Raw genomic sequence first — 24,817 nt, 5'->3', positions numbered from 1 at the left:
TATAGGCTATTTTTCTCCTTTGAAAACATATGTGCGTTAGTAAAAATTCATTGGACTGCATCTTCACAGTATGAATCTCAGTGTGAAGGGCTTATTTTATTTCTTGAAATTAATGAATATAGTGTGAGTAGAACTCTGATCATTGAGGGGGAATTTTTTTTATTCTTGTTGCAATTTTTCATGTTCCCTCAAAATCAGACCCTTGACCTTGTAGTATGAGGACTCCAGGATGATAATGAGACCATTTTTTTCTAGTCTATTAGCAGGAATGGCCTCCAATGTACCATTGGATTTAACCTTTAACATTTCTCAGACAGATATGCATCTAAGTACTACCGTACAATCTTCCTTAACTGTAATATTTACAAAATGTTTTAATTTTAAATTAAATTTAAAAAATTTTTTTTTAAATAGTTCAAATGTTCTCTAAATCCTGACACATTAAAAATTACACATTCATTTTACATTATTTTTTTAAATAAGCAAAGACTTATTTTAATAAACAGAACTAAAGTTAATGATATAGCTACTTCACTTATTCCATTTAATAAAGTATATATTGTGTTCAGTAACTTTATCACATCATTTCTCTTTTGGACAGAAGAAAAAAGGCCCTTTGACTTCAGTTTTTTTACGAAACTCCTTGAGAAGGTCCTGGAAAATGAGAGGAAGAAGAAAGATAAAGATGCTGCAAGTCAGCAACAAAAAGAAAAAAATTCCAATAAGAGAAATTCCCCAAGATCTCAGAAAAAGCGAAAAGGTAATTTTAATAATACTTAAAATTCTTGGCAAAGTCATGAATAGCTCCTCTGCCATGTGGCATTCTGTTCTTTCTATACAAGGACAGTAGTTGTAGGACACTTGAACATAGAACATACTTGATTTTTGTGTGCCTGTATACCTTTGAGTCGGTCTTGATTCTTGGCAATTGCATGTTTATTGATCAAAGCAGAATACTTTGATTCTACTTCAATGATCCTGATAATTTTTGATGAAATATTTTGTATATAATACCAGACAACCTGTGACCTTGGTTATCATTTCAAAGATATTCTCTTCAGAATATCAGAAAAACAGATTGATCACGGATGGGCAAAAATATCAGTGGAAGTGGGAATGACTTTTGATTTCCTGGCAGCCAGTGTCAAAACCTTCCTTCCTTCCATTTCTCCTCCCCTCCCTCCTTTTTCCTTTCCTTTCCCAGCAGGCAGGTAATTAACTGCTGCCAGGTGGAGAAGGGAGTAAATGAATGGTTGGCACGGTACAAGTGCAGAGGGACTGGATGATTTCTTCATTGTCTTTCTTCCTGCAATTTTCCCCCAGGCAAAACTTTTGCTAATAAGGAGATGGCAAGGAGCGCAGGAGTGTCAACAATTATATAAGTCCCTCCCTCATATGAGACAGATTGTGGGAAACTATCAGGGAATGTTGAGAATGAGGATCAGTTGACTGATACTGACAGCATGGTGGTAGTGATAAAGTGGCAAAAAAATAAATAAATCCCCAAATTTAATTAACTCCAGAGTGATGAGTTCTGGCATTCAGTAAGTTAGTCCATTTGGGGAATCTTTGTTGACAAAGTTTTGTTCTATGATGCAATGTTTTACCCAACTGAAGATTGCAAAGTATCAAACACACAAAGAGTTTTAGTACTATAGAGATATATAACCTTGAGAAAAATGAAGGACATTTCTGTATAACTAAAACAATTAGCAATTTTGTGACCAACATTAGGAGAGCAGAAGATGCTGTGAGTTTATAAGGAGCAGCAAATGGAATGTCTCCATATTGTCCATGCTGTTTGAACAAGTTTATTTTTCATTATTTGGAATACCTTTGCTTAATATTGTATACTTTGATAGATAAAGTTGTAAATGGACAGTCCAACCATGGTCCGGATGAACATCAGGATAGTAGAAGTTCTGACATGGAAATAGAAGTAGATGCTGAAACAGCTGAAAAGGAGAATGAAGAATCTCCTAGCATTTTGGAACAGGCAAAAGAGCAAACAGTTATTGAATCAGCAGTGACCAAAAAGAAAAGGAAAAGAAAGAAAAAAGATTCTGAACAAGAGACAGACAATCTTCTTGAAGAAAGAAATATTCCAACAGAAATGATGGAAGAAAAAATGACTAAAAAGAAAAGTAAGCTTTTGAAATGCTATTGTTATACCACTGAGATATTATGTCTTGATTGTGCTAATTTCTGAACTTTAACTCAATTTACCTTTTATTCCACTGGTACAAATCCTTCCTGGACAGATTTTTATTTGGAATGCTGCCATTAGTGTAAATCACCTAATTATTTCTCTCTCCCCCATTTTTGTACACCATCCCGTGTGCCATTTTCCCTTTGTGGTGTACAGGCCCTCCAGAAGTATCATAAATATTTGGGAAGAAGGCATGAGAGGGAAATGTTCTCTTCTGCCATCAGTATTAACTCTCTTACTTTTATCTGGAAGATGATTCATACCAAATCCAACCCATTACTTGTGGGGGGAAAAAAGGAAAATAACAAACGGAACAATACGATAAACATTCCATTGAGACTTAGTTTATTTACATTGGAAGAGCCGGGCACAAGCAGAGAGTTTTGGTTTTGTACTGGAGGGAACTAAACATCTATGGCTTGATTCGCCTACAGTACAAACCATAATGTCAACCATAAATGGTTACGGTACTGTGAATATAACTGTGGGCTCAGCTTCTATTTAATTATGGATAGGTTTAATAGTTATGGCCAGTTCGAAGGATTTTTAATGCATGACAATCTGTTCTTAGGGAAAAATATATCGTCTAATGATGAGATAAGTGGCATTCAGGAAGTTGGTGATGAACTGGAAGTCCCAAACAGAACAATCCCTGATGAAACTCTTATCATGGATAAAGAAGAATCACCATGCTGTATCAGAGTAAATGAAGAAGCGGGAAAAAACCATAGGTATAAATTATATATACATTTTATACTGTATCAAAACAGTCTTGCAAAGTACAGCACATTTTTATAACTTTATAAGACTCTCTCCTGTGTGGCTTAATTTTAAATGTTTCTTGTGTAATTTAAGAAACAACAATATATTCAGATTTAGTTCGGTAAATTATGCTGTTTTCAGCATGTTGTTGATGAAGCTATATATGAACTTCAATCTTGCTAGAACTTAGGGATGTTGAAAACTACTTTTTATTTGGGTGAGGAGGAATCTGTGCCTCTAATAAATGATGAATTGACTATTGTGCACTATGAATAAATTTTCCTCTGATAACTTTTTCTCTAACTTTGACAGTCTGATTATATTAGGTAAAGGTTTTTTCTCTGTGAGTTTTGATTTTTACCTGTACTATGAAAATTAATGACTTTTTCTTTTCCCATTGTTACTATGAATATATAGAACTGGTTTGTACATTAGTAAGGACTTAAAAATGGGAGTATCACTCACTGAACAATATAGTGTCACTTTGCTTGCTTGTATAATTTTTAAGATAAGTCTGTTTCGTAGCTTACACATTATATGAAGAGAAAAATGCCATTAGTTCTTCATCAGTTAGAGAGAAAAAAAAGGAAAAATATATATTGCGTGCATATTATAATATTTTCAATATTCAAAAAGTAAACCAGAACAAGAGGATGTTTCATCAGTTACTTCTGAGCACCATGTTGAGCAGCATTCGGTGTCTCAAATGACTCCAAAAGAAAATATAGAAGATTTTGAAAGGTCCACTGAAGTCCAGGTAAAGTATATATTAACTTTTCTCTGTTAAAGCTTGCTAATTCTCTTTGTTTGAGGAATATCTATATTAAATCTATACTACAAATATGTCATTTTTAAAGACTTGTGCTCCATTCCAGCAAAGTCAGTGAGCCCAAATATTTGAATATTGATATTGGTTCTGACAAGGGCTCTTTGTATTCAGAGGTAGAAAGTGGGAAAGCTCTGCACCTACATTTACTGTATAGGTATATTGCCAAATTTTTGGTATTATTGGCTGCAATATGATTGGACTAGGATTGATTAAAAACATCCCATCGCTAATTTGATAGTACATCCTCCAGTTATTTCTGGCATTATTTCACTTTCAACCTTTTATTTTTCTTTTTACTCTTTTTTTCATACATAGACCTGGTTCATACATTGCATCATACTTGTTCATTTGTTATTTAGTGTATGTTAGAGTATGAATCCTTGTGGTTGATGAATCAAAGTTGATTGTTAAATGCAAGATATAAATAAATCAATTGTGTAATTCATAATGAGATCATGCTACTTTGATTGCTTTGCAGAATGAAGTACCTATAAGAGATAAACTGGATAAAAATCAGAACGTGGCATCACAAAAATGTAGTGAAGAAATCATGTGAGTAAAAGTTGTTCTTCCTCCCAGAACCAAATGAGAACTTTTCCCCAACATGAAGTGGGGTAGAATGGCTTCCAAACAAGTTTGAAGTGCTTTGTTTTCTATATGACAGTTTAAGAATTAGGGCAATTTGTGGTATGGCAAAAGAGTGGGATCAGTTATTTGAAGAAAAATGTGTATGTAGGGACTTTCCTAATGCCTTTTTTTTATCCTAATTAAGTTTTCAGAGACTCTGTTTTACATGCAAAATGGATATTTCCAATTTATTTGCAGGGAAATGGATAGGGCAATTCCTGAAAAGCCCACACAGGAGGCGCAGCTGCAGAACTTCGAATCAGACTTAAGAGGAGCATCTGAAAAAATAGAATCTGTAGCATCTAACCCATTAATTGTTAAAGTTTCTTCTGAGTCACTTGTAGAAAATAAAGCTGCTTCCATTTCTGGATCTGCTACAGAGGAAACATGCAATGCAAGCAGTGATGTCATAAAAGTAATAGAGTAAGTAATTTATTAGGGTTTGTTGCACAGTCAGCAATTAGCATTTAGATTAGATTTGGCATTTTTATCTACCTGTTGAGTCCTTACCAAGGGCTTAGGGTAGGCAGATGTTTGATGTAAAGATATTGTTGCAAGATGGAAGCTATTCTAAATAACGCTGCCTTTTGAAATTGATTGATGGTGATTTATCTAAATGTTCCATTTCGTCTAAATCACTCTAGGTTTCAAACCAAGTTTTTTTTACTCTTTTTTTCTGTAGAGAGAGTCAAAAAGCTTTTGTGGGAAAGATGGAAGTGAGAGGTCGATGGACGAGACCTAAACCTAATATTGGTAAAGTGTCTGGCAGAAAAGAAGCATCTGCTCAAGGTGAACTCAAGAAGTCTGGATCTGATGGTGCAGGCGAGAAGGTATTCATTAGTTTGGATTTATATGTGTTACTGAGGAACTGAAAGCTTTCAATTATCTCTCTTGAATAAAAATATTGTATAACCCACCATCTCATTTCATAGCACACTGCACAGGAATGTACAGTTAAATTTGAATCAGTGTAGAGTATGGTGATCAACAGTTTTTGCTTGAATGTACGTGAATGTTGAGTTAGGGTCTTCCAGGATGTGTCACTAAAGCAGAAATAATTATTGCAATTATTATTTTCTCTGGAATGATGTACAGTACAGTAACAGCATAAAAGGGACACAGCATGTTTTCTAAATTGTTTTTTAGAGGTTTTGTAAAATTCTTTATTTCTTTAAAAGAGAAGAAATATATTTTACATAATCCTGTTTCTACAAGCTTATTAAGAAAAACAGAATAGAAACTGTATAAATAACCAGTGTCTAGATAAGGTCTGGAACATATTTTCAATTTCTTTTGGGAAGGGAAGATGTATAATAATAAAAATATGTTGGTTAATATTTTTACTTTCTGTACATTTTTAAGTCCTCCTTGCCATTTAGTATATTTCTTTCTTTTGGCAAGAATGGTAATAAACGTGAGGAATAGGAAATTATGGAATACGTTGAAAAGTCTCAGCTGCCAGTGTCATGTTTGTTTGCTTTGTGAATGCTCACTAGTCATTTTTCCAAAATGTATGACTTGTATTTGAGATGAGTGAAAATTAATATTCTTAAGAAGCCAGCTAATTAAAATATAAACTTGAAATCTGGTAAAATAAAGTGTTTCTAAATTTTATATGAAGAGAGTGATTTGTTTTGAAAAGGTACAGCCGTTCTTTTTTTAATGATTAATTCTCAGGAAATTGAGCAGAATGATGCACCCAGCATCATCACAGCTGAGAATACTGAAACACATTGCCAGGGCTTGGATGCAGAATCTGCGTAAGTATGGGGAGAAGAACTCAGAATTTGGGCAAGGATTTTCTTCCTTATTAACTAATAATAATAGAAGTAGAAATGATTGCCATCTTTAGGAATTACTTCATTTTATTATTGCCTTTTCATGGTTGATTTTTTTAGGAATAAGAACCAATCTACCTCACAAGAAAGTAGCAAGCAAACTGTTCTCAAACCTGCACCATTAGCAAGGGGACGATTTCAGAGACCAAAACCGAATTTAGGAAGAGTTGCTAGAAGGCAAGAACTACTTGGAAGAAGCACTGAGGCGGAAAAAAATCCAAGCGAAGCAGGGACTGAATTAGCAAGTGAAGCAGTAATCACTGAAAAGACTGTGATGCCGACTGAATGTAATGATTGTCAACTTCTAAATAAGAATACCACCGTAAGTATGCTGTATGTAAAACAATAACTAACTGTCAAAGACTGAATGAATTAGGTACCAACCTATACAAATTTCCTTCTGTGAAATAGGTATTGTTTAAGATACCAGTGCCTTCACTGAATTAATTTGAATTTCTTCTTAAACCATGGTATGGTTTCTCTGTATTTAAGGCGTGTGCTATATAATGATAGTTTAGTCTACTCTAATAAGTCAGTCTGTTCTACTTATGTACCTATTATAGGTAGTCCGTGGCTTATGACCACAATTGCACCAATTTTTTCCATTGTTAAGCAAGGCAGTTGTTAAATGAGTTTTGCCCCATTTTACAATCTTTTTGCCATAGTTGTTAAGTGAATCGGTGCTGGTGTTAGATGAATCATGCAGTCATTAAGCAAATCTGGGTTCCCCCATTGACTTTGCTTGTGAGAAGTCATCTAGGATGGCTAGAAATACAGTGATCACAATTATCCCGGACAGTACAACTGTCATAAATAGATGCCAGTTGCAAGTGCTCCAATTCCGGTCGTGTGACCAGGGGGATGCTGCAAAGCTCCAGACAACTCGCGACAGCCAACACATCATGGCTAATTTGCTGTGGCCAATTCACTGTCGGACAATTGCCACAGGACAATTCAACACTGTATTAATCATTTTATTCAATTACTTTTATTGGCAATAACACATTATTGTAACTCTTGCATTTCTGGATTGATTTCTTTATTTTATTATTATTGGCCACGGTTACATTGAAATTAATTTAATTTTTGTATTTGTTCAGTTCTCCTGTGGCAAGTTGTGGCAAGTTGGTCTCAGTGAGTTGGCTGTGGTGAATTGAGCATGGTGAATTGTCCCATTCTGGCAGCAGTGTTCATAAGTGTGAAAAACAGTCATCGGACACTTTTTTCAGTGCCATTGTGACTTCAAATGGTCACTAAATGAATGGTTATAAGTCAAGGACTACCTGTTTGTGAAGCATATACTGATATACTAAAAGCAACTCCTATAGATTGACCCAACTCTTGATTACTACAATCTGGAATTTAGAATCCTGGGGAACAGGTTAAACTGAACAGAAGATGGCCTTTATAAATGCTGATAATCCTACTCTCTACTTTTGCAGTGGATATAAAAACTTAATTCGTATATGTTGGATTTCTTTCTCTTACGTCAGCATTACTATGACTATGCTATATGTTTTTGAAGTGCATTAAGTTCATAATAGAAGAACAGCAGTTCAGTACAACAATAATCTGAACACCTCTGATAAAGAGTTTTTCTTTTGTTGCTATTTCATTGTCCTTTTAAAAAAATAAAATACAGTACTTGTATTATCTAATATGTGAATTAATGACTTTTAAAAGCTTTGCATTCTCCTCTGGGAAAACTAGCCTTATTCTAGCTGATCATTTTTCTCTGTAAACTATTATACCTCAGAGATTTAATCTTTTTCTAGGATGCAACAGCTCATGAAGCTGACACACCACAGTGTGAGGCATTAGAAAAAAGAACAGTTGTCAGCCATGAGAAAGTAGGTGGAGCACATTCAAATCAATCTCCTGTGAAGAAGCCAATAGAGTCTGAAAGTTATACACTACAAAATGCCTCTTTGTCACTTGATATTACAAAGGATGTGGTAAATCCTGCCAGCAGGTAGGCGTATTTTATTTTAAAAATGGAGAACAAACACATAAAACCCCTATTTCATAGGGAAATGCATAATACCTGTCTTTATGACATAGCCTATATATAGCACAGGGCTGGGAACTAGAGGCTCTCTGTGTCAGCTTCATACTGAGGCTCAGACCTCTACATACATCAATCGTTATCCTGTCTTTGGCTTAATTTTGTGGAAGACTACATGACTCAGCTAGCTACATGTTTCATTGCCTCAAGAAAATAACTTTAACCCAACAGTGGATCATCCATCGCGGTGCAGAAACTGTAGGCATATTTTGTATATTATCTATGCTAGCACAGAGGAATCTACAGCAGGGAAGTCAAAACAGTTAACGATAGGTGCAATCATGCAATCAAAAGCCTGCCCCTTTTTAATGTGTGCAGTATTGCCTACTTATAAAAGAGGCCTGGATTCTACCATTTTATTTGCACTGGCCATCTTGATTTTACCACCGATTCTGCTGCAGTTTAATTTCTTGGTATTTTCTTCCTACCCCACTGAGTTAATGGATACATGACTGGCCTCTTAAGGGCGTTAGGATACAGCTGTGATACAATTACGTAATACTTCTTTCTAGAGCAGGACCTGCTGGTTCCCACTTGTGATTCTCAGTTCTTAACACTCTCAATGTTGTATTTCAGCTCCCATCAACCTTACATAATGGTAAATGGGAATTGCAACCCAACAGAAAAGGAGGCCTGCCCTTGTTATAGTGCATGAATTATTTATCCATGTTGGCTATATAGTGTCTAATGATGAGCTTAAATAATGGAAATGCTCTACATAATCTTTCAGGTACCAAAAGATTCAGATTGGATAAAATTACTAACAATTCCCTATTCCTGCAACAAAGGGAGTTTAGGACCTCTCCTATGCCAATTCAAATCCAATTATATTTCTAAGCTAGGATAAATGTTATTCTAAGTAGCAGAAGCTTCAAGACAGGAGTTCCTCTAGACCAGTGGTTCTCAACCTGTGGGTCGGGACCCCTTTGGGGGTCGAATGACCCTTTCACAGGGGTCGCCTAAGACCATCGGAAAACACATATTTTCAATGGTCTTAGGAGTAATTTTATTGTTGGAGGTCACCACAACATGAGGAACTGTATTAAAGGGTCGCAGCATTAGGAAGGTTGAGAACCACTGCTCTAGACTTACCTGAAGAGCATATTGTTTTTTCTTATCTGAAGGCTACAGTTAACTTTGGATGGCTTATTGAGACAGTCTAAAAGTGTTACAGAGGATCAGTAATAAGTACTGGAATCTGTCAGAATGAAAACTAAATTTGATTTATATTTAATATTAAGAAATTTGTTCATTCTCTAATTACAAATATAACAATTACTCATTTTTGTTGCATTCAACAGTACAGTTTGATGTAACTTTGAATCAAAAGCTGAACCCCAAAGGTTATGAAAGTGGCATGCAATTCTAAGCTTCAAGTTGGACATTTTTTTAACCAAATATGCATTAGCAGTGTTTTGCCTCCAGAGTCTTCTCAGTATTAGTTGCAAGCTGCATAGAAACATTTTGTAGATTTATTAGAATCTTAACAAATTAATTGCAACTTTTGTCTGTCCGAAACTCATCATAATTCTTTTTAATAAATTAGATATTATTATAGTGGGCACGCCTATCTAAATGTTAATTTCTATAATTTTTAAAATGTCAAAGTCTAAAATCTCCATGAACACAAAAATTGTGTTTTTCTAAATTATAGTAGTCATAGGTTGATTTTTTTCCCCTTCGTTAATCAGAGATTCCAGTCTTCAGGAAGAAAAAAAAGATAATACTGTTGAAATAGAGCATTCATTGGAGAGTTTGCAATCAAGATGTAAGAAGAACTTAGAAAATGCATCAGACAGAGAGGAATTGTTAAACACAGTACAACCCCAATTGGATACTGCAGAAAAGAGTGAAAGTGAATGTAGTGTCACCTCTAATCTAAGTGTAAGATTAACTTTGTATTTTGTTGCTTGTAATTACTGTGACTTGTTTTATTTATTTTCTTAAATTTTTAAGCCGCCCATTTGGAACAATTTAAGGATACGTAAGAGCATTTAAATTTATGGATTTGTAATGTGTGTGTGTGTGCATTTCACAAAGTATCCTGGCTCAGAAGAGCCAGTTTTTTAAAAGCTTTCTTAAAAGGTAGCAGATTGGGATTATGTAATAATTTACATAATAAACTTGGAGAGAATGTCCCAAAGGTCAGAACCAGCAACAGAAGACACATGGTTCTGAGGATCCATAGCATAGATTGCTTTGTTGATTGGACATAGAGCATGCCAATCCTGCCAGTTCACATAGGAAAATCAGAAATGAACAAAGAATGGCAATTCTGTTAGTAACTAGGCCCTAATTCATGAAGGGCTTTATAGATGACAGCCTCTTGAAGTGCAATTGGAAGCCAACTGGTAACTAGAACATTTTGTAAAATGGTGATGATGGACAAACTGGTGCACAACATGGATCTGTGCGAAGTCCCACCGACCTATGACTTTGGTGTCAGCTAGGGTTTTTTTAATGTCAAATGTCACATATGTCAGGGTCTGGAGAACTGAAAATTATTTTCTAATTGCTTTTCCTGAAATTTGTTTCTTGTGTGTTGCACTATTTTGCAATTTCAGAATTTTAAGTGCTTGCATCATGCATTAATTCTTGAATAATTTGATATATTCTAGGAAGCAGTAAAATCTAAAACCTTATCAACTTCAGAGGAATGTACTACCAATGCTCAAGAGGAGGTTGCAACAAATGAAACCCATTTGTCTCTCCAGAATCTTCCAGGACTTAAGAATGATGCATCAAATGAGATTTCACTGGAACCTGATACCCAGAAAAATGAATTAGTTGGGTAAGGATACTGTGGTTATTAAGACTCTTGATATGAATTTCTTTTGTAAGGCTTATAACTTACTTGTAGCCCTAATCCTAACCCTTTTTTTGAAGGTGAGTTAAATTGATAAGGTTAAAAGGGAAAATGTAAGTCATTACATAACCCCACCCCTACTTTTTTGTGTGTTTCTGACTGGTTTAACAGTTGATCCAAGAGCCTTACATTTAAAAAAAAGTAGCTAAAATGTTTGGGTTGACCACAGGGAATGGTGTGGGGTGGGGGTGGGGGGAGGAACATGCTGTGAGCTGTCAAAAGATTGTTGATTTTTTTCCTGCTATTGGAACCTTGGAGGCAGCATAGCAATAACACAATGATGTTACTAAAAAGTATTTTCAGCACTTCTTCATTTGGATATGGGTAATGTTTTTACAATTTAAAATAAGTGGGTGAGGCAATCATAGATAGAAAATGATCTATCCTTATTGGCTTTTTGCCACAAAAGTTTTGGAAGTAACCATGGGTACGCCCAAGTTGTCACAAAAAAAGGGATATAGAGACAAAAGCACCACTGTGTAATAAGTTATGCCCCTTTGATATTTGTATGTGATGTCTATGATGTGCATATAAAAAGGGGATGTTACTTTTGCTATTTACTGCTCTTCCCCACCGCCTTCTGTCTAAGTAGTGAATTCATTAAAATCAATATGATCCATAATGCACAAAGAATGGTGTTTTATGGTTAGAGACAGGTTTGCTTCTGTGAGTGCCAGAGCTTAGTTCTCCTTAATTTCTGGTTGAAATTGATTTTTCAGACACCTTATTAAATTAACCTGGCTAACAAAAACTAATAGAAAGTTCCACTGCTTAGGACTTTCTTTGGAATGTCTTGTCCTTTAGGACTTGAAAATGCCAAGAAATAACATATCTGGGATACTGATTTTCACATATGTTTAAGCCTACTATCCAATCCTACAGTATATGGATTCTTCTCAAATGGGTGTGCCATCATTTTATCTCTCTTCAATTCTAATTTTGAAAATTTGTGGGCTTTCACCTTGGCCAAGTTGGATGTACTAACCTCTACAGTTCTATGGGGGCAATATAAAAACATCTGTTTTCAGCGGTGTTACATAAATACAACACAAGATGGAGATGGTTCTATGGAATCTCTTTGTTGCTCTCTTGGGAAGGAAGGAAGACATACATTTATCCCATTTTAAAGAACTTCCCTGGTAGAGAGCACAATGTCTATCTGTTGCTGCTTTTATCTGACCAGGATTCTGATGCATCTTTCCAGGTTGCCTGATTTTGTGCCATCACTCGTATCTGTCCTATCTACAATGGACGTTTAGAACAAATTTTGGTGATTGCCATTGTTATTTGTACTCCTGTTATTACAATAACTTATTTCATGTAATTTTATTACATTTCAAAGTTTATTAATAATTACAGGACTGTGCATATTTCTTGTTGTGCTCTCTAGTCCAAAGGTCATAATAAAGGTTTGTTTTGGTTTGATTTGAATGTAACTTACAAGAGTAGCATGTTTTTATGGTTGTACCAAATCTGAACAGAGTCAGATTGCTTATGAGATGTTGTGCTTCCACAAATTCCAAAACATTTTTTCTAAAGCAGTTTCAAAGCATCAGCCCTACTACATGTGCTTTGTTTAAATCCAAACTGAAGATTGGATGAGAATTAAGTTCAATAACGACTAGAAAATAAATAAAATTTACTATTCTATTAGATATCAGCATGCCAGTTAAAAATCAATACAAAAATGGACATACATTTCCTTACATTTCCTTATCCTGTTTAGTGATCATATGGATATTATCTGTTAGAAATTCTGTCAGTAATACTTTTGGCTAATTGCCATGTCTGCTCGTTTTGATTTTCCTCTAGCAAACAGAGGTCACAGGAAGAAAGCAAGCATAGTGATACTCGATCAATACCATTTCTCAGAGGCAGGTTCCAGAGACCCAAACCTAACATAGGAGGAATAATTGGAAGGAAAGAAAAGAGATCCCTGGAAGGAAGTGGATTAACAACCACTGGAAATCTGGAACTACAAAAATCTGAACCTACCAAAACTCCATCAACGGTATTAAGTCAAAGAAAATTTGGTTTGGATTGTTATTTTACATAGAAATCTTGAATGTTTGGAATTCAATATAAATGGGCTTTCTGGGTTGCCACAATTATTCCTTGATATTCAGCATATCACTGCTGAAACTATTTCTCAGTTTAAGATTGAAACTTTTAACTTTCAGACTCAGATCAACGATAAAATTTTATCTGATGAAAATTTGGAGAGTAGACTACAAAACTCCGAGAAAGTAATTCAGAAAGACTCTCTAGTGCCTGGTACTTGTCAGAATAGCTCCGATCTACGTCTCAGGTATGTTCTCAAATGTGACTTTTGTTTTATGATCTATGCTAGTAAACCTAAATAAATAATTGAAATAATTAGATGTTGCTTTTATGAACTTACACTTTTTAAAGATATGTGTTTTCATGTGCAGATTTTTTTTCTTTCCTTTTCTGACCTTCATGAACAATTTACAGGAGCACTGATATGGAATAGAAAGTGATAGAAACCCTTTAGCGATTAGAAACAAACTCATGGAGAAGGAATACAGAAAAAGGGGCATATTTTAGGAGATGGGGCTAAGGAACTATACATATGAATCATATACCAGACCGATAGAGTTTTAGGATTTGTTAATTTCTTACATTCTTACACATATGCTAGTTTGGAAATTTAAAATTTGCTTTTCAGTTTTGGAAGTTCGTTGGTTCAGCTATTTTCTTTCTCTTTGAGAAAGGCAAGCAGGGAGTAGTTGTATTTTATTTGGTGGACTACCTTATTTAATCTTCCCCAGGGTAATAGCTGAAGAAAAAATATATTTTATTATTTCAGAATAAAATACTGAAGGCAAGTGTTCATAATTAATTATTCTTCAACAATACTCACCTTGTTTTTAGCACCTAACATGATCATATCCTGTATTCACATAGCATGCTGTAAAATAATGATTTATTTATCAAACTACTATCCTGCTACAGTCATAGTATTCTTGGTAGCTCACACAATAAGAATATACAATAAAATATAACAAATACAGTGAATGGCATTGGGCCCCAAAGTCCCATGGAAAAGCAGAAATACAGTTTATTTTCAGTTATTTTGAAGGAAAGTTTCTAATTAACATTTGACAAGCAGGCAAGCAGAAGAAATAATTCTTAAGAATTAATTTCATATCAACATACAAATGCCTGTTTTAAATATCTGTTAACTCAATTTGGTACTTTCCATCTTTGGTTGATAGAGAGAAATCCAGTTTCCAAGGAGATAAGTCATCTACAATCAAGCCTGCTCAGTTGGTAAGAGGGCGATTCCAGAGAGCCAAATTTAATGTTGGAAGGACCAATTGCAAAAAGGAAGTACCCGTGTCAGAAGATATTAGTGTTCCAATTGTGGAAGAAGTAAAAGAGATGGAAATTAGCAAGAAAGATGATCCATATCTAATTTCAGAGGTTAGCTACCTACTCAATTTATTTGAACTTTTTCAGCACTATTTAACAAATATTTATTTATATCATGTCCTATGCTTTCGTTTGTCCATCTTACCTGGCAGCTGCTAGAGTTTTAATAGTGTGTGTATAATGTATGTATGTATGTATGTATGTATGTATGTATGTATGTATATGTATATAAATAAAAACATGATATACTTCTTTTATCTTTAATCTTTATTAAATATTTTATATATTTAAGATATTTTTTAGTTTTTATTTATTATAAAATAAAATAAAATATAAAGGATGGATTAAAGTGGTACATTTGAAATTAACTATGGTAAAGATTTGAAAATCTTCCCTGGTTCAGCAAATAGTGCTAAATGTAGTTCATCAGAAGTTGAGATGAAAGCTTTCATGCTCCTTGTAGTTATGGGATAGTGGAATTGTAAGCCTGTATGGAGGCCACAGTTGTTTAAGTCTCACTAAACCATAAATTATTGTGATTCCCAGATGCAACCATACCTGTCCCACATCTCATAAAAAGAAATCATGCAGTTAATGTTTGAGTTTCAATTAAAATATTCTTACATTTTTAGTAACATAAAAATTAGATATCACTAAGTACATCACTGTTGTAACAATATCTTACCAATTTACATAGGATATGAACTGCAAATTTGGAGAAATCATGTCAACTATCAAAATAGGAAATGTCAATATTCTAAATTCTGAATTTTAATGTGAAAGTGTTTTAGCTGTACTCTGATAATAATTATCATTCACAAATTTTCTTCAACATCAAGGATGAAGTCATTGTCCAGGCATTCCCAGATAATCTAGATAGAAAAGAAGGATCAGAAGCTACTGAAAGCTCATCAAAAAAATGGATTGATCAGAAGAAACATCCTTCTGAGAAATCACTGGAATGTGGTATTCTGAAAAACCAAGATGACGTTAAAAGAAAAAATTTGGATGCTCTTGGAAGGTAAAACAGTTTTCAATAAATAAATGAAAACTTTCCTGAGATCCTAATATTTATTTTCTATATAATATGGCATAATACTTTCATTAATTTTCAACTCCAAATTTTTCTTGCTTTTTCCACGTTTGTCTTTTTTGAATCAACCAAATGAACTTGACTGGTTTTTGGTTTTTGAAAAAAAAAGTATGATTTAGACAACGAATAGTTGCAAATATATTTTCAATTTCAAAACCTGTATGATCTCAATAGTTTTGGTTACTTTTGTTTTTAGTGATACTTGTGACCCTCAAGAAATAAATCATTCAGAAAACAAAAATACAGCCCTGCCTGTGATAGATCATCTGCAGAAGGTAAAGCCAAATGTGGCACAAGTTCCTAAAAACACAGAATCCTCCTTAGAAAGAGAACATAGCAAAGGAGATACGGGGAGAGATGGAGAATGTGATACCTCATATGGCAGCAAATTTGGAAAAACAACTCTGTTAATGGTAAGCATAGATTAATCATCCTCAATCATCACTTGATTAATATTTTCATGAGTACTGCATTTGCTAATACAAAATACTTGTTGGATCTTTTTTATTTTCATAGAAACTTAGAGCAGCTCATGAGCAGATTTCAAAAAAGAAATATTATAAAAATGTATTTAAATACCATACATTTGTATATGTGCATGGAGTATATTTAAGTAGAATACATATTGGATTATACTGATTTTCTGGTGTTAGTGGAAAGCACTTCTATTTTTCTGATTTCCTTTTACAAATAACTCTCCCTTGTATACAGATGCAGCCTTCCTTACCGCAATTGATTTTAAGGGCTGTAAAGTTGCAGAGGAAGGCAGCAGGAGGAAATACGCTGTGCAGTGCAGCCGACTGAAAGGTTCCACTGATGCTCCTTAAAAATATTTGGAAAAATAAATATATATAGGTAGTCCTTGACTTACAACCATAATTAAACCCAAAACTTATGTTGCTGAGTGAGACATTTGTTAAGTGAGTTTTGCCCCATTTTAGAACTTTTCTTGCCACAGTTGTTAAGTGAATCACTGCAGTTGTTAAGTGAATAACCCGGTTATTAAGTGAATCTGGCTTCCTCATTGACTTTGCTTTTCAGAAGATCTCAAAAGGTGTTCACATGATCAGGGGTCACTGCAACTATCATAAATATGAACCAGTTGCCAAATATCCAAATCTTGGTCACGTGACCATGAGAATGCTGCATAAGTGTGAAAAATGGTCATAAGTCACTTTTTCCAGTGCTGATGTAACTGAACAGTCACTAAATGAATTGTTGTGAGTCGAGGACTACCTGCATTGAATTTATAGGTGTTCACAAGGTCAAATAATGATATACACGTGAGGACATCCCACATGACTTATGTGCTTATCTCCAATCTTAGGACATCATGGCATAGTAATGTCTTTTCTTCAACGACATCATGACAAACATGTCACATTTTGACATCTTTATATAAGTGCCCCGATTAACATGGCATGTGTTTCTACTCTTTCCAGGGCAGCCCAGTACATTGGATGGAATCTGCATCAATTTCTGAATCAAGGAAAGAAAAAAAATGTACAGAAAGCATAGAATTAGCTTCCTCAACAAGAAGTAGGCACTCTGGGAAACATGGTTCGTCAGGCCAGCCTTCGGAGAACGAAACTCAAATTAAAAAAGAAATCCCTAAACCGCTTTCTGTCCAAGAGAAAGAAGTAGAAAACTTAAAAGGGTAAAAGTACACCTTGAGTAGTGTTATGTCTTGTATGGGGATGAGAGGGCTCTAAAGCATTCAGGATCAGATTCTAAGGAAGGTGTCCTATAGTCAGAAAGACTGTAAGAAGAAGAACAATAGAAAATTCAAAACAAATCCTATGAAAGTTGAAAATTGCTTAGCGCATTGTAAGCCGCCCTGAGTCTCCGGAGAAGGGCAGAATATAAATCAAATTAAAAAAAAAAAAAAAAGCTGAAAGAGAAGAAAAGTCGACCCAGGAAATATAGACACATACACATCAGAGAGATTTCACAGCCCAAAGACAAACAGCAGACATTGCTTTCAAGGGTCCGAGTCCTCTCAGAGTTTTATACTGGGGTTATAATTCATCTTCTCTTACACAGCTGATTCTTATCAAACCTGATCAAAGCAAGTCTATGTATAGTAAGGGTAATAGTAAGGGTATAGTAATTCAGTTATTACTCATTGTGGTTATTCATCAAATGCTTGCAGACAAACACCTGAATACTGTATATCTCTACCTTAAGAACATAAGAATAGCTCTTCTGGATCAAAAGCCCATCTTAGTCCAGGACAAGTATCTGTATTTAGTTTTACTTATGTATTCATTGAATTTGATTTTGATGTCTACTGACTTCAGAATGACCATGGATGCTTCCGTTCAGGATGACTGTGGATGCTTCTGTGGTACTTGCAAGCTGGAGATGGAGGCATACTCCTGCCATTATTTTTCTGCAACTGGTATATGTAGTCATTTTGCCCTCAACCCAAACATTACATTGAAATTTCAAGACAAATAGTGCTTGATACTCCTGACCTCCATAAATGTATCAAATATCTTTCAAAATCATCCAAATTAGTGGGCACCACCACGACCTGTCATAACAAATGTTACAGGTTAATTATGGTCAATTATGGGTTTAAAAAATAGCCTGCTGTAAATACTCTCCTTATCCACTTCCTCTGTTCCAGATATTTTAATATGTTTTGATTATGTTCCGCAACCTTCTAGTCACCTTTCCTTTGAGCTAAGCATAAATTCCATATATTTTAGCTTCCCCCCCCCCAGAAGGTTGGCACTTGAACCCCCCTCCCGCCCCCCCGCCCCATGTTTTGGTTGTTGTTGTCTGTATTTTTTTTCAGATCTATTGCATTGCTTTTCAAATGTGTCAGAGTTGCTACTCAGTGAGAACATCTTGATCTAGCTTAACATAGGGACTGCTCTGTGTTTTCCACAGTTGGATTCAGAGAGCTACGAAGTTAGAAATTTTTGCTCCAGTGTGCCTCACTTACACCTTCAAATATTTTGCCTGTGCCTGTGCTTGTTCATGTCAATTGGGGGTTGCATTTGTCAGTCCCAGGCCAATGAATTCATAGGCCCTGTTTCAGATTTGATCAGCAAGGATATAAGACTTGGTAGAATGGTTTGAGTGTATTTTTAGATGGGAACACGGCCTACAATATTTCTTTTAATTTCAAATACCAGAATATAAACTCATTTATACATTAACAATTCTTAAAAATCTATTTTAGTAACTCAGATGCCTAAAAGAAAATCAAGATATCTGTTATCTTGTATTTTTGATATTTTAAAAATTACTTTAGAACTATTTACTTTTGTTCCTTTTTTGTCAGTTCTATTAATTAAAGCATCTCTTTATGATCTAGAAAGCAACCAGGAAGAACATTAAAGCAGAGGAGCAAAAACTATGATTCAAAAACATCTTCCACTTCTGAATGTGAAAATGACCATGGTAGAAAAATGAAGCACCAACAAAAAGTTAAACAACATGTCATCAAAGGCAGAAATTTAAAACCAGCCCCTCGTAAAAAATCAAGAAATGGAAATTCTAAAGTTAATTTGGTAACCCTTAGAGCTTCTTCACAAGAGGAGGAGGAGGATGATGAGGATGAACTTGAATCAGAATATGAAGTTGAATTTTTTTCACCAGAAGAAGTAAATAAAGCTCCTGTGTTTGTTCCTAAAGGGCTTCGATCTCCAAATCCTGTTCCTATGCACATTGAAGAAACAATGGAAGAGGTATATCAAAAATACCAACTAAAAAAATGTTCAATTAATGCATCCCATTAGTCTTTTTGTGCCATAGATTCCTTTTAGAGTCAAGTGAAACCTGATAAGACCTTTCTCAGCTAAATTTTAGTTAAAAGTTGGTGAAGAAAAGTTGAGTCCGCAATTTTGGTTGTAAGTCATTATGGTTGTTAAGAGAGACATCCACCCAACTGCCTCAGTCACCAACAACAATCTCAAGTCTGTCCATTGTGGTCATTAAGCAACCACAATGCAGGAATGCTTTGGGGGGGGGAGGTCTCCACTCAGCACCCACAGACATGCAGAAACTTGCTGTAGGTTGTAAGGCAGCATGTGGGCTTCCTCTATTCCCCTTCCTCCCCCCTCCCATCCATGCCCAGAAGACCCAGCAGTGTGCAGGGCTCTTCCCTCTCTTCCCACTTCCAAGAGGCCTAGCCTTCTTCCTGCCTTGCCAGACTTAGCTTTCCCTTTCCCTGCACCTGCTGACAGGCATGCCCAGCTAATCTTCCCTAAGGCCAGCCAGGAACTGCTGGCTGACTTCCTAGCAATGATCCCTTTAAAAACAAGATTATTAGAGCTACTTAAAGTACATAAAAGTTGTAAATCTGTCTGTAAGGACTAGTGGTTTAGTCATTACCACTAGAACATTAGTAACTGCTCTATGTACTTCTTTCCCCAGTTCATTATTTGTGTCATTATGAGGGGCATATAAGAATCTTAAAACTGCCTTTTAGATAGCGTGTTCACTTTTTTATGCTCGGATAGAGACATGTGCTTTTTCAAAGTGAGTCCTAATAGAATAATATGTAGAGGTAAGGTAATTCTCCAAATGATAATTTTGTGTATTCCAGTATAAGTAAATACAATAATGGGGACAAAAAAAGATCTTAGAAACATCTTTGTATGAACTTTCCACATGCATAGTTTAATTTATTTATTTTTATTTACCAAATTTATTTGCTACCCATCTCATGGTTCAAGGCAACTTTATTTTGCCTTTAGAATGAGTGAACAAGTCATATACAGAATGGAGGAGAGTTAATGAATAGAACTGAGTTTTTCCCTAAGAAAAGGGTGTGATGCATGAAGGAACGTCACACTTTTGAAGAATTGCCTTTCTCTCCCAGACTATTGGTTAAACAAATTATATCTTTTAAGAACATAGGTGAACAAAAGAAAAATAAAACTTGTGCAAATGATTAAAGGATAATTGTTGCCCTGTAAAATTATTATAATTGCCAATGCATTTTAATGTGGAAGCAGTCTTAACATGAGTAATTAACCTGGGAAATGTAATTGTCACTGTAAGTGTATTTTGAGTAAACTTGGATTTTATATTTTATAGTTTGCACTTTTATTTCGAAGTATAACATTATAGCATATAAAAAGAGAATCAACTAGATTATTTTGGACAATTAAAATAATTGTTGTTTTTCTCCATGACAGTTGGAGATATATGAGAATGTTGCAGATGAGCCATGTATCTCTCATGATCTAAATCTGTCTATTCAGCCTGTGGTGCAAGATGATAGCAAATTGTACATTCCAGCAGTTGTAAGTATGCAAATTTTTCTTTTATGATGAAACATAAATATGTGTAAGGCAGAATGAGCATTACTGTTGTCCTACTGTTGTCATTACAGCAACTGTTAGAAGCTGCAGTGGCACTGAATGAGTAGTCCTCAAAGTTCTGGACATCACAATGCCCTCATGACCATGTGATTGTGATTTTGGCAGTTGGTTGCGCAACACTTATGATTATTGCAATTTCCCTCAGTCACATGATTGTCATTTGCAACCTTCCCTGCTGGCTTCCCATAAGCAAAGTCAGTGGGAAAACTGACAGGGAAGATTGCAAGTCACTCTGATAAATTCCCCTGGCCTTCCTGTACTCACACCATAGGACCCACTCCCCCAACTTCACATAGACCAGGGGTCTCTGACCTTTCCAGCTTTGTCAACTGGTGGGGTGGGAGAGGGGATGCATGCGCAGCTCCATTTACAGAAGCGGCGAGTGTGCGCGCCTATCATTCATGCAAATGGAGCTGTGTGTACTTGCACACTTGTTCGCCACTTGTGTGGCCCTGTTCCGAACAGGCTGTGGCTTGGTACCAGGCCGCAGCCTGGGGATTGGAGACCTCTGACATAGACAGTTTTGTACTCCCAAGGTCTCCCCCAGCCTCCCTATCCCTCTTAGGCACTTCCCTACTCCCCTATGGCATCCTCAAGTTCTTTACCTGAGGCTTCTGACACTTTCCACTTAACAGCCTGCACATCTTTGGGTTATAATTGCAACCAATCCCAATTGCCATTGTAAACAGAGGACCACTCACAAAAGACTTGATCCACCAAGATCTTTGTAACAATTTATTATTGTAAGCAAATTATCTACTTTCCTGTTTAACTTCTCATCTTGCAATTGCTGCTGGCATTTACTTGCTGTTATTGATTGATTGATTGATTGATAGACTGATTGACAGATCGATTAAACAAGGTTCAATTATACAGAAAGCAGAACTTTCATTCACTTTCCTAACATTAGTTATAATGTACTTAAAAGAAAACAGGGAATTGTGGTCCGCTACTACTATTATTAAAAAAGTGCTAGGATTGTATTGGATTCATTCAAAGTCTCCCATTCTAGGTAAACCTTGGTTTGGTTATAGCATTATTCTTTGTAATAAAACTATTGATGGAAAAATAATGAGATTTCATTAGCTTTACTTCTTATCAGTGTATTATCATAGTTTGCTATTGACCCCCAACATGTATCTCTGATTAATCCAGTAATTAATACCTGGATATTAGGCAAAGTGGTATAAAATTTACAAAATAGTGTGCTTTAATTATAAAATTGTTTAATTGTTTAATATAATTCTCTGGATAAGGATATCCAGAGTTAAAATTAAAACTTCTTTCTTGTCAACTATAACTGATTTTTTAAATATGTGAGATAGTAAGAGTTTTGTTGGTGATGGAACTGATTGCTTATCAAGATTGTTGTTGAGTATTCTTCAGTAAATAGTCTTGAACACAGTGTGGTTAGAAATACTGGGAAGGATGTAATTGAATTTATGGTAAACTGAGTCCATTGTCACTATTATATTATTTGATAGTAATACCACAAAATAAATCTATTTGCAACTGTTTTTAGCATAAAGATTTAGAATTATATCCATTCATGGAAGTGAAAAATCAAAGTTGGTTCATTTAATTTATTTTAAAATGTAGTCCAGAAACATAGTAGTTGATTTCTTTTTTCTCTCTCTTTCAAAAGGATATTACACAAGAAGAACAAACAAAAGGAACAGGTACATTGTCCAAAATATTCATGAACAAGTTAATGGAGATTTGTTTAATTAAAAGTATAGCTTTTAGTTTACATGGTGTGTGGCTGTGGCTGTGGCTGTGGGTGTAGAGAGGATGTTCCTAAATCCTTCTTTGAATGAATCAAGCATTAATCACTAAGGTTGTATTTCTATATCTACTTATCTGTGAATAAATTCCATTGAAAATATAATGATATTTTCAATAATATAATATAAAGAAATGTGATACGTTTGTTGATTTGTAAGCCTATATATTTGGAAACTTTTTTAGGAATTAATGATGGAAGTACTGAAGCAGCCATGACTTTACTTGCTATGAGAGATCCAGTGTTTCAGTTACGTACTGATATCCAAGGTATGGTCAATATTATCATGTACAATGAGAGTGGATAGCCTATAGTAACAATAGCACTTAGACTTATATACCACTTCATAGAGCTTTTACAGCCCTCTCTAAGCAGTTTACAGAGTCAGCATATTGCTCCCAACAACCTGAGTCCTCATTTTACCAACCTCTGAAGGATGGAAGGCTTTTTAAAGTCTCCATAGCTCGGTCCGGTTTCATTGAATCACAGCAAAGTTTCTTGCTATTTTGACACTGGAGACAAAATAATTATGCAAAGCCTAAAATATTATTAGCACCTTTCAAAACCTGAAAAAAAGTTATGCTTTTGTCTTCTGTGTCTCTCATTTTTTCCTGCTGCTGTGCAAGTGCAACTATGTTTTGAATAGTCAAGGAACAATTTAATGATTTCATTTGATTTGCTTTAAATGCAGGAATGTCTCAATAAGGATAAATTGAATCTACCTGTTATATTTTTATATTCAGGAAATGAAGTACAAATAGCAGTCCCTTCAGCAAATGAACCTATTCATTCAAATAATACAAATAATACAGAAGGTAACAGCAGTAAACCATCATATTCTGAAGAATGCTTGGAAGAAAAGACAGTTGTGTTACTTCCAGACTCTTCAAAAACTGCACTGGTTTCACCACATGAGACAAATAAAACTACCGCAGATTTGGAAAAATCTTCACAGGAAACTAGAGTCTGCAGGTTTGTTCTCCTATATTACCCCAAACATTTTTTAAAATTAGGAATCCTATCCATTTTTAAATTAAGTATTATTTTGATAACATGCTTAATTGTATAAAACAAATTTCCCCATTTCAAATTAATTTTTTTAAGTTATTGTCTTAACTTTTGGTGCACGTGCAATGAAAATGCAGAAATCTGCATTATAAATATTTTTATTTTAAAGATTTTTATAAGTTGCTCATCTATTAAAATGTGACTGTATGGCATTATGGGAATTTAATCCAAATAATCAGCATAGTGAACTACCAACAAACTAGGATTGCTACACAAAATGTCTGGAGGACAGTAATCTGCCTTAATTATTAATATTATTAGGATAATTAAATTCTAATGTTAATTTTCATGTGTTATATTCAGAGTGATAAACAGCTAAGAATCCAACTTTTTTCCAGTTCATATTTGAAGCTATCGTATAATATGCCTACGTTATAAGCATATTATACATTGATGTGGAGTGTGAAAACAGTTCCTTAGCGTCTTTCCTAAATTCCTCCTTTAGTGATAAATCCAGATTACTCTAGATGCCAATGAAGGGATATATTATATATCTTTACTCTGGGATTCCGTAGCACAGATTTAGTAGTCCTAAAGTTGTTTGCTAATTTTTCTACCTAATAATATATTAAGAGCTGAGAAAATGAGTGATCCATTTAATGACATTTTACTTTTGTCTGCAGTACTGTATCTTTATGTAAAAGAAATAAAATACCCAGGCCAGCAAGATACAGACTCCCAAAGCCTAAACCAAATCTTAATAGTGGCTTGGTATCTACCAGGAATGTTTCTCAAAAACCTCTGAATCTAGGTTCAAATATGGAAGAATGTAAAGAAATCCAAAACGGTAGGTTTTTGAAGTTTATACCATAGAAAATTTTGAAATAAAATCTTATTGATATTTATAGCTATCAGCACAATTGAGAGAGGGTGTTATTTTTTTAAATCTATGGGCTACGCCTAATTCATTAATTTTTGTAGAAATATTTGGACATTTGT

General features: G+C 34.8%; 1 protein-coding gene across 4 annotated transcripts in view; it reads left to right on the top strand.

Annotated features, from left to right (window-relative positions):
• The window catches only part of BDP1 (BDP1 general transcription factor IIIB subunit), a 47,818-nt gene that overhangs the window by 11,468 nt on the left and 11,533 nt on the right, over positions 1 to 24,817 (top strand). For all 4 annotated transcript variants that reach the window (XM_034441178.3, XM_034441181.3, XM_034441179.3 and 1 more), the window contains exons 9-32: positions 602 to 760; positions 1,863 to 2,144; positions 2,781 to 2,940; positions 3,608 to 3,728; positions 4,279 to 4,352; positions 4,626 to 4,850; positions 5,110 to 5,257; positions 6,105 to 6,187; positions 6,326 to 6,587; positions 8,041 to 8,237; positions 10,022 to 10,214; positions 10,949 to 11,121; positions 13,009 to 13,207; positions 13,377 to 13,504; positions 14,436 to 14,643; positions 15,432 to 15,613; positions 15,882 to 16,098; positions 17,128 to 17,342; positions 19,014 to 19,386; positions 20,842 to 20,949; positions 22,673 to 22,706; positions 22,996 to 23,079; positions 23,554 to 23,782; positions 24,502 to 24,665. In XM_034441178.3, the coding sequence (XP_034297069.2) occupies positions 602 to 760; positions 1,863 to 2,144; positions 2,781 to 2,940; positions 3,608 to 3,728; positions 4,279 to 4,352; positions 4,626 to 4,850; positions 5,110 to 5,257; positions 6,105 to 6,187; positions 6,326 to 6,587; positions 8,041 to 8,237; positions 10,022 to 10,214; positions 10,949 to 11,121; positions 13,009 to 13,207; positions 13,377 to 13,504; positions 14,436 to 14,643; positions 15,432 to 15,613; positions 15,882 to 16,098; positions 17,128 to 17,342; positions 19,014 to 19,386; positions 20,842 to 20,949; positions 22,673 to 22,706; positions 22,996 to 23,079; positions 23,554 to 23,782; positions 24,502 to 24,665 (4,218 nt within the window). The remainder of the gene's footprint in view (positions 1 to 601; positions 761 to 1,862; positions 2,145 to 2,780; positions 2,941 to 3,607; positions 3,729 to 4,278; positions 4,353 to 4,625; positions 4,851 to 5,109; positions 5,258 to 6,104; positions 6,188 to 6,325; positions 6,588 to 8,040; positions 8,238 to 10,021; positions 10,215 to 10,948; positions 11,122 to 13,008; positions 13,208 to 13,376; positions 13,505 to 14,435; positions 14,644 to 15,431; positions 15,614 to 15,881; positions 16,099 to 17,127; positions 17,343 to 19,013; positions 19,387 to 20,841; positions 20,950 to 22,672; positions 22,707 to 22,995; positions 23,080 to 23,553; positions 23,783 to 24,501; positions 24,666 to 24,817) is intronic.

This window comes from Pantherophis guttatus, chromosome 2 (genome assembly GCF_059756535.1).
Source record: "Pantherophis guttatus breed Tessera chromosome 2, ASM5975653v1, whole genome shotgun sequence".
Lineage (NCBI taxonomy): Eukaryota > Metazoa > Chordata > Lepidosauria > Squamata > Colubridae > Pantherophis > Pantherophis guttatus.
This window is presented reverse-complemented; position numbering and strand designations above follow the sequence as displayed.